We start from the raw sequence: 9,854 nt of genomic DNA on the forward strand, positions 1-9,854 counted from the left end.
ATATTCATTGTTTTTAAAGAATGTTTAACATACTTTTCCATTTTATAATTCATATGGGGTTTTTAAAAATCATTATCAATTTAAAGACCTCTGTCCTTTAGTGTTACTCCAAAGAATGTTGAATATAAAATAAGAAACTTCCTCTGTCATAGTTTTCTAGTTTAACATATATTCATTCAGAAAGACATTTCTTAATCCTTTTCTACTGTAAGCAGCAATATTTGGTAATATTGTATGTGTTCTTTCAGTAAGGAGAAAAGAACTTAAATACATTACTTCCAATTTCAAGGGTTAAAATTTCTTCCAGGATTCATTTCTTTCACCAGAAATCATAAAACTGTTGATATTATATAAAGTGCTGTGTTTGTATTTGCCTTACTTGAACTCATAGTTTGATTTTCTCTCATAATAAATCAAATGATGAAATGATGTTTTTTAGATTCTACAGGAAAATGTGGGCCCCCTCCACCTATTGACAATGGAGACACTACTTCATTCCCATTGTCAGTATATGCTCCAGATTCATCAGTTGAGTACAAATGCCAGGACTTGTATCAACTTGAGGGTAACAAGCGAATAACATGTAGAAACGGACAATGGTCAGATCCACCAAAATGCTTACGTAAGTACTTTAATATCCACATGGACCCAGGAAAAATCAATGTGATGAGTCTGAAATTTCACTCTTTGTAACAAAATAATCACAGATTATTGAACAATCATTCTGTTGAATGCTTGCCTACCAAATATTTATGTTAGAAAGTAAAGTTTAGAAATTTTTCTCTTTAAGGCTGGGCGCAGTGGCTCACATCTGTAATCCCAGCAGTTTGGGAGGCCGAGGTGGGCAGATCAGGAGGTCAGGAGATCAAGACCATCCTGGCTAACATGGTGAAACTCCGTCTCTACTAAAAAATACAAAATAATAATAATAACTGGGTATGGTGATGGACAACTGTAGTCTCAGCTAGTCAGTAGTCTGAGGCAGGAAAATGGTATGAACATAGGAGGCAGAGCTTTCAGTGAACCAAGATCGTGCCACTGTACTCCAGGCTGCGAGAAAGAATGAGACTCCATCTCATTAAAAACAAAAATAAAGAGAAGTTTAGAGAAAAAAGAGTAAAAAGAAATGAACAAAACCTCCAAGAAATAAGGGACTATGTGAAAAGACCGAATCTACATCTGTCTGGTGTACCTGAAAGTGACGGAGAGAATGGAACCAAGTTGGAAAACACTGTGTATGGTATTATGCAGGAGAACTTCCCCAACCTAGCAGGGCAGGCCAACATTCAAATTCAGGAAATACAGAGAATGCCACTAAGATAATCGTTGAGAAGAGCAACTCCAACACACATAATTGTCAGATTCACCAAAGTTGAAATGAAGGAAAACATGTTAATGGCAGTGAGAGAGAAAGGTCGGGTTACCCACAAAGGGAAGCCCATCAGCCTAACAGCAGATCTATCAGCAGAAACTCTACAAACCAGAAGCGAGTGGGGGCCAACATTCAACATTCTTAAAGGAAAGAATTTTCAACTCAGAATTCCATATCCAGCCCAACTAAGTTTCATAAGTGAAGGAGAAATAAAATCCTTTACAGAGAAGCAAATGTTTAGAGATGTTTTCACCACCAGGCCTGCCCTACAAGAGCTCCTGAAGGAAGCACCAAACATGGAAAGGAACAACCGGTACTGGCCATTGAAAAAACATGCTAAAATGTAAAGACCATCGATGCTAGGAAAAAACTGCATCAACTAACGAGCAAAATAACCAGCTAATACCACAATGACAGGATCAAGTTCACACATAACAATATGAACCTTAAATGTAAATGGACTAAATGCTCCAATTAAAAGACACAGACTGGCAAATTGGATAGAGTCAAGATGCATCAGTTTACTGTATTCAGGAGACCCATCTCACATGCAGAGACACACATAGGCTCAAAATAAAGGGAGGGAGGAAGATCTACCAAGCAAATAGAAAACAAAAAAAGCAGGGGTTGCAATCTTAGTCTCTATTAACACAGAATTTAAAGCAACAAAGATGAAAAGAGACAAAGAAGGTCATTACATAATGGTAAGGAATCAGTTCAAAAAGAAGAGCTAACTATCCTAAATATATATGCACCCAATACAGGAGCACCCAGATTCATAAAGCAAGTCCTTAGAGACTTACAAAGAGACTTAGACTCCCACAAAATAATGGGAGACTTTAACACCCTACTGTCAACATTAGACAGATCAACGAGGCAGAAAGTTAACAAAGATATCTGGGAATTGAACTGAGCTCTGCACCAAGCTGACCTAACAGACATCTACAGAACTCTCCACCCCAAAGCAACACAATATACATTCTTCTCAGCACCACATCACACTCATTCCAAAACTGACCACGTAGTTGGAAGTAAAGCACTCCTCAGCAAATGTAAATGAACAGAATTTATAACAAACTGTTTATCAGACCACAGTGCAATCAAACTAGAACTCAGAATTAAGAAACACAATCAAAACTGCTCAAATACAGGGAAACTGAACAGCCTGCTGCTGAATGACTACAGCATACATAATGAAATGAAGGTAGCAATAAAGATGTTCTTTGAAATCAATGAGAACAAAGATACAACATACCAGAATCTCTGGGACACATTTAAAGCAGTGTGTAGCGGGAAATTTATAGCACTAAATGCCCACAGAGGAAAGCGGGAAAGATTTAAAATTGACATCCTAACATTATAATTAAAAGAACTAGAGAAGCAAGAGCAAACACATTGGAAAGCTAGGAGAAGGCAAGATATAACTAAGATCAGAGCAGAACTGAAGGAGAGAGAGACACAAAAAGCCCTTCAAAAACTCAGTGAATCCAGGATCTGGTTTTCTGAAAAGAGAAATACAATGGATAGACTGCTAGCAAGACTAATAAAGAAGAAAAGAGAGAAGAATCCAATAGACACAATAAAAAATGATAAAGGGGATATGACCCCCAACCCCACAGAAATAAAAACTATCATCTGAAAATACTCTAAACACCTCTGTAAAAATAAACTAGAAAACCTAGAAGAAATGGATAAATTCCTGGACACATACACCCTTCCAAGACTAAACCAGGAAGTAGTTGAATCCCTGAATGGATCAATAACAGGCTCTGAAATTGAGGCAATAATTAATAGCCTACCAACCAAAAAAAGTCCAGGACGAGAGGGATTCACAACTGAATTCCACCAGAGGTACAAGGAGGAACTGGTACCATTCTCTGAAACTATTCTAATCAATAGAAAAAGAGGGAGTCCTCGTCAACTCATTTTATGAAGCTAACATCATCCTGTTATCAAAGCCTGGCAAAAACACAACAAAAAAAGAGAATTTTAGACCAATATCCCTGATGAACATCTATGCAAAAATCCTCAGTAAAATACTGGCAAACCGAATCCAGCAGCACATCAAAAAGCTTATTCACCATGATCAAGTGGGCTTCATCTCTGGGAGGCAAGGCTGGTTCAATATACTCAAATCAATGAATGCAATCCAGCATATAAACAGAACCAAAGACAAAAACCACATGATTATCTCAAGAGATACAGAAAACGCCTTTGACAAAATTCAACAGCCCTTCATGCTAAAAACTCTCAATAAATTCCGTATTGATGGAACATATCTCAAAATAATAAGAGCTACTTATGACAAACCCACAGCCAATATCATACCGAATGGGCAAAAACTGGAAGCATTCACTTTGAAAACGGGCACAAGACAGTGATGCCCTCTCTCACCACTCCTATTCAATATAATGTTGGAATTTCTGGCCAGGGCAATCAGGCAGGAGAAAGAAATAAAGGGTATTAGATTAGGAAAAGAGAAAGTCAAATTGTCCCCATTTGCAGATGACATGATTGTATATTTTGAAAACCCCATCGTCTCAGCCCAAAATCTCCTAAAGCTGTTAAGCAACTTCAGCAAAGTCTCAGGATACAAAATGAAGGTGCAAAAATTGCAAGCATTCTTATACACGAATAACAGACAAACAGAGAGCCAAATCATGAGTGAACTCCCATTCACAATGGCTTCAAAGAGAATGAAATACCTAGGAATCCAACTTACAAGGGATGTGAAGGACCTCTTCAATGAGAGCTACAAACCACTGCTCAATGGAATAAAAGAGGACACAAACAAATGGAAGAACATGCCATTCTCGCAGATAAGAAGAATCAATATCGTGAAAATGGCCATACCGCCCAAGGTAATTTATAGATTCAATACCATCCCCATTAAGCTACCAATGACTTTCTTCTCACAGAACTAGAAAGAACTACTTTAAAGTTCACATGGAACCAAAATAGAGCCTGCATTGCCAAGACAATCCTAAGCCAAAAAAAAAAAGCTGGAGGCATCACGCTACCTGATTTCAAACTATACTGCAAGGCTACAGTAACCAAAACATCATGGAACTGACACCAAAACAGAGATATAGACCAATGGAACAGAACAGAGGCCTCAGAAATAATACCACACATCTACAACCATCTGTTCTTTGACAAACCTGATAAAAACAAGAAATAGTGAAAGGATTCCCTATTTAATTAATGGTGCTAGGAAAACTGGCTAGCCATATGTAGAAAGATGAAACTGGATCCCTTCCTTACACCTTGTACAAAAATTAATTCAAGATGAATTAGAGACTTAAGTGTTAGATCAAAGCCAAAAAACCCTAGAAGAAAACCTGGGCAACACCAATCAGCACATAGGCATGGGTAGGGATTTCATGTTTAAAACACCAAAAGCAATGGCAAGAAAAGTCAAAATTGACAAATTGGATCTAATTAAACTGAAAAGCCTCTGCACAGCAAAGGAAACTACCATCAGAGTGAACAGGCAACCTACAGAATGGGAGAAAATTTTTGCAATCTACTCATCTGAGAAAGGGCTAATATGCAGAACCTACAAATAACTCAAAAAATGTATGAGAAAAAAATAACCAACCTCATCAAAAAGTGGGCAAAGAATAGGAACGGACACTTCTCCAAAGAAGACATTTATGCAGCCTACAGACACATGAAAAAATGATCATCATCACTCACCATCAGAGAAATGCAAATCAAATCCACAATGAGATACCACCTCACACCAGTTAGAATGGCGATTATTAAAAAGTCAGGAAGCAACAGGTGCTGGAGAGGATGTAGAGAAATAGGAACACTTTTACAGTGTTGGTGGGACTGTAAACTAGTTCAACCATTATGGAAGACAGTGTGGCAATTACTCAAAGATCTAGAACTAGAAATACTATTTGACCCAGCCATCCCATTACTGGGTATATACCCAAGGATTATAAATCATGCTGCTATAAAGACACATGCACACGTATGTTTATTGGGGCACTATTCACAATAGCAAACACTTGGAACCAACCCAAATGTCCATCAATGACAGACTGGATTAAGAAAATGTGGGGCTGGGCAAGGTGGCTCAAGCCTGTAATCCCAGCATTTTGGGAGGCTGGAACGGGTGGATCACGAGGTCAGGAGATCGAGACCATCCTGGCTAACACGGTGAAACCCCATCTCTACTAAAAAAATACAAAAAACTAGCTGGGCAAAGTGGCGGGCGCCTGCAGTCCCAGCTACTCAGGAGGCTGAGGCAGGAGAATGGCGTAAACCCGGGAGGCGGAGCTGCAGGGAGCTGAGATCCCTCCACTGCACTCCAGTCTGGGCGACAGAGCGAGACTCAGTCTCAAAAAGAAGAAAAAAAGAAACTGTGGCACATGTACACCATGGAATACCATGCAGCCATAAAAAGGATGAGTTCATGTCCTTTGTAGGGTCTTGGATGCAGCTGGAAAACGTCATTCTCAGCAAGCTATCACAGGAACAGAAAACCAAACACCGCATGTTCTCACTCATAGGTGGAAATTGAACAATGAGAACACTTGGACACAGGATGGGAAACATCACACACTGGGGCCTGTCCTGGGGTGGGGGAAGTGGGGAGGGATAGCATTAGGAGATATACCTAATGTAAATGACGAGTTAATGAGTGCAACACACCAACATGGCACATGTTTACATATGTAACAAATCTGCCCATTGTGCACATGTAACCTAGAACTTAAAGTATAATAAAAATAAATAAAAATAATTTTTCTTATTATATTTATATTTTATTTTAAAGCATTTTGTTGACATATAAAAATATATTTTCATGTTTGACAATATGCTGTTTTGCTATATTTATACTACAGTGATAACCACAGTCAAATTAATTAGCACATTATTCATCACCTATGCTTGCCATTGGGTGCAGGTGGGTGTGTGCGTATGTGTGTGTGTGTGTTTGTGGTGAGGACATTTAAAATCTGCTTTCTTACCAATTTTCAAATAAACAATACAATATTATTAACTATAAATATCACTAGATCTCTGTGTTTGATTCCAAGTTCTTATTCATATTATAGCAGAAAGTTTGTACTCTTTGACCAATATCTTAATTAAACAAAAGCATCAATGATAAGTTCTAAAATGCAGGGATCCTAAAATGACAACTGATGTAATGAATCTTTGATAACACACCTCTAATTCTCAAGCATTAAACACAGAACTTCATTTTCACATCGATTACCATTTTAACTTTATTTAAATCAATATGATGTTTTTACATAGTCAGTTTGGATAGTATTTTGAGAAATAATTCCTCAACCATCCTGACTACTTGAAAACCTGAAAGTCTATGAAGATTTGCATACTACTTAATGTTTTATGTTTACTGTTTTCTATTTTCAGATGCATGTGTTATATCCCCAGAAATTATGGAAAAATATAACATAACATTGAAATGGAAAGCCGAAGAGAAACTTTATTCGAGAACAGGTGAACCAGTTGAATTTAAGTGTAGATCTGGATATTATCTTTCATCAAACTCTCACCCGTTGCGAACAACATGTCAGGATGGGAAACTGAAGTATCCAACTTGTGTAAAAAGACATTATCGATCATAAAATGCACACCTTTATTCAGAACTTTAGTATTAAATCAGTTCTCAATTTCATTTTTTAAGTATTGTTTTACTCCTTTTTATTCATTAGTACATTTTCGGGTTAATTTGTGTAAATGTAATTATAATCTGAGACCGGTGGCTCTCATCTTTAAAGCACCATATTAAAACTTGGAAAACTAACTGTTGTGTCTAGTTCATAAAATTTTTGTGGCAAGAAATTAGATGCAATTTTTCCGACTTTATTTCTGTTCATCACTCTTAAATCTCTCAAAGCTTCCTTCATAGCTTCTGAGGCTCATTATTTTACAGTAAATGGAAAACATATCATTGTCTCTGGTTTCCAAATTATATAACTTTACAAAGAGGTAAAAACCAAGTCAAGTCTCAACTCATGTTGGAAATAAAATAAAAGTAATTACTATTTATCAATACATAAATTCACCAAAACTGATGAAATGTAGATACTTCTATCAGATGTCAATCTAGCACACATAATAATGCAAACTAATCATAAAGAGGAATTAAAATGTAATTTGGTATATGAATAGTATGACATAAACATACAAAAAATAACAATATAGTATCAGTTATAACATACTTGTGTGCACTCACCTGCAAACACGGAAACACAATACTTTTGCCCTGAATTAATGTCTTAGAAAAAATATTGCCAGTAAATTTAAAACTATAGATAAATGTGTGTGTGTGTGTGTATATATATATGTGTGTGTGTGTATATACATATATGTGTGTGTGTGTGTGTGTGTGTTTAGAGATAGTAGGGGTAAACGTTATGGTTTAATTCCTTTGTATATATCAGCATTCTCTGAATTTTCTACTTTTAACATATATCAGTTTTGAAACAAAAGCACAATTTATTTTAAAATAATGAGTCTAACAAGCAAGGCTGTGCATGTTGAGAATGATAAAGACGTCATTGGTAATGATCTTAACATCAAATAGCCTCAACTATATTTGGAGTAGAAGAGTTCTGAGTTTTGGAAATTTCAATAATAAGGTTCTGAAATGTAGTTTTTATATTCATTCACTTTAATCAGCACTAGTTAGGTAAAATCATTTTTGACTAGGAACATTTTAAACTCATAAAGGAGGTGAAGCCATTATATGAAAAGTAAAGATATCAAAAATACAACACAAATATGATTTAATGCTACCTTATTACATCTTATTGTGTAAAATCAGGTGGCTTATATACTTAGGCTGTCCCCTTGTTAGTGATCCTGATTTAGATAAATTACTTGAGTTGAGGAAAGCCAGATTTCAAAAACCTCAAGGACATTTGTTATAATTAGCAAGTTATGTTGACAGCAGTGTTAACACTTAGGAATATACATTTATTCCTAAATTGTTTTAGTACATTTGAGCCACTTTAAGAAATTACCATAAACTGGCTAATTTATAAAAACTAGAAATTTATTTCACACAGTTTTAGAGGCTGAGATTTTCAAGCTTAAGATGCCAACTGATTTGATGTCTTGTAAGGGCTTGCTCCCTGTTTACTGGTGCCTTCCCGCTATGGTGCCTTCCCACTCTGTCCTTACAATGTGGAAAGGGCAGGGGAGTTCCATGACTCTTCTTTGTAAAAAGACTAATCCAGTCTCTGAGGGTGGGATCCTCATGGCCTAATCACCTAAAAAGGACTCACTTTCTGATACTATCACCATAGTGATGAGGATGTAACATACAAATTTTGAAGGGGCACTACCATGCAGACCATAGCACAGCATAGGGATAAACAAATAGGTTCCATGTAAATGGAAACCAAAAGAAAGCAGGGTGGCTATACTAACATTAACTAAAATCAAATTTTAAGTCAAACCTGTAAAAAGAAACAAGGAAGGTCATTATATAGTAATAAAGGAGTCAATTCACAAATAGATTGTAACTATTGCAAGTATATACGCACTCAACATGGGAGCAATGAAACCTATAAAGCAAACATTAATACATCTAAAGGAAGAAATAGACAACAATGAAATAATAGTAGGGGACTTCAATACCCCACGTTCAACAATGGATAGACAGTCTATACAGAAATCAATAAAAAATTGGACTTGAACTATATGCTAGAACAAATGGACCTATCAGACCTACATAGAACATTCCATTTGACAACAGTAGAATAAACATTCTTCTCAAGTACACAAGGTACAGTCTCCAATATAGATCTTATGTTGGGCCACAAAACAAGTCTTAAACATTTTTAAAAAGATTGAAATTACATACAAATTTTTTAAGCTTTGTGATATGAAACTGGAAAACCACAGCAGAAGAAATGTTAGGAAATTCACAAATACATGGAAATTAAACATGATCCTGAACAACCAATGGAGCAATGAAGAAATTCAAAGGGAAATTTAAAAATATCTTGAGACAAACAAAAATGGAAAAGCAACATACTAAAAAGCATATGGTATGCAACAAAAGCAGTTTAAAGGAAGGTTTAGAGACATGAATGACTCCATGAAGATCCCAATAAAGCAAGTATCTTTGTATCTCTGGAAACTAGAAAATGAAAAAAAAAAATTAACCCAAAGGTGGTGGGAAAAACAACAACAACAACAACAACAAAAACAATAAGGTACAGAACAGAAAAAAAAAAAAAAACAGGCTGGAAAAATAATAGTGAGGATCCACAAAACTTGAAGTTGGCTTTTGAAAACATAAATGAGATTGACAAAACTTTAGCTGAACTAAAACAAAGAGAAGGAACAAACAAATAAACTTATAAATGAAAGAGGAAACATTGTAACTGATAACACAGAAATACCAAAAACCAGAAGAGACCACCATGAACAGTTATATGCCAACAATAACTGTTGGATAACCTAGTGGAAACAGACACATTCG

At 36.0% G+C, this 9,854-nt stretch overlaps 1 protein-coding gene across 3 annotated transcripts in view; it reads left to right on the forward strand.

Annotated features, from left to right (window-relative positions):
- CFH (complement factor H) overlaps positions 1–7,163 on the forward strand; it is a 120,219-nt gene extending 113,056 nt beyond the window's left edge. For all 3 annotated transcript variants that reach the window (XM_005540297.4, XM_005540298.4, XM_005540299.4), the window contains 2 exons: positions 440–622; positions 6,770–7,163. In XM_005540297.4, coding sequence (XP_005540354.3) covers positions 440–622; positions 6,770–6,984 — 398 coding nt within the window. In that variant the 3' untranslated portion in view covers positions 6,985–7,163. The remainder of the gene's footprint in view (positions 1–439; positions 623–6,769) is intronic.
- The last annotated feature ends 2,691 nt before the right edge of the window (positions 7,164–9,854 follow it).

Source organism: Macaca fascicularis, chromosome 1, assembly GCF_037993035.2.
Source record: "Macaca fascicularis isolate 582-1 chromosome 1, T2T-MFA8v1.1".
Lineage (NCBI taxonomy): Eukaryota > Metazoa > Chordata > Mammalia > Primates > Cercopithecidae > Macaca > Macaca fascicularis.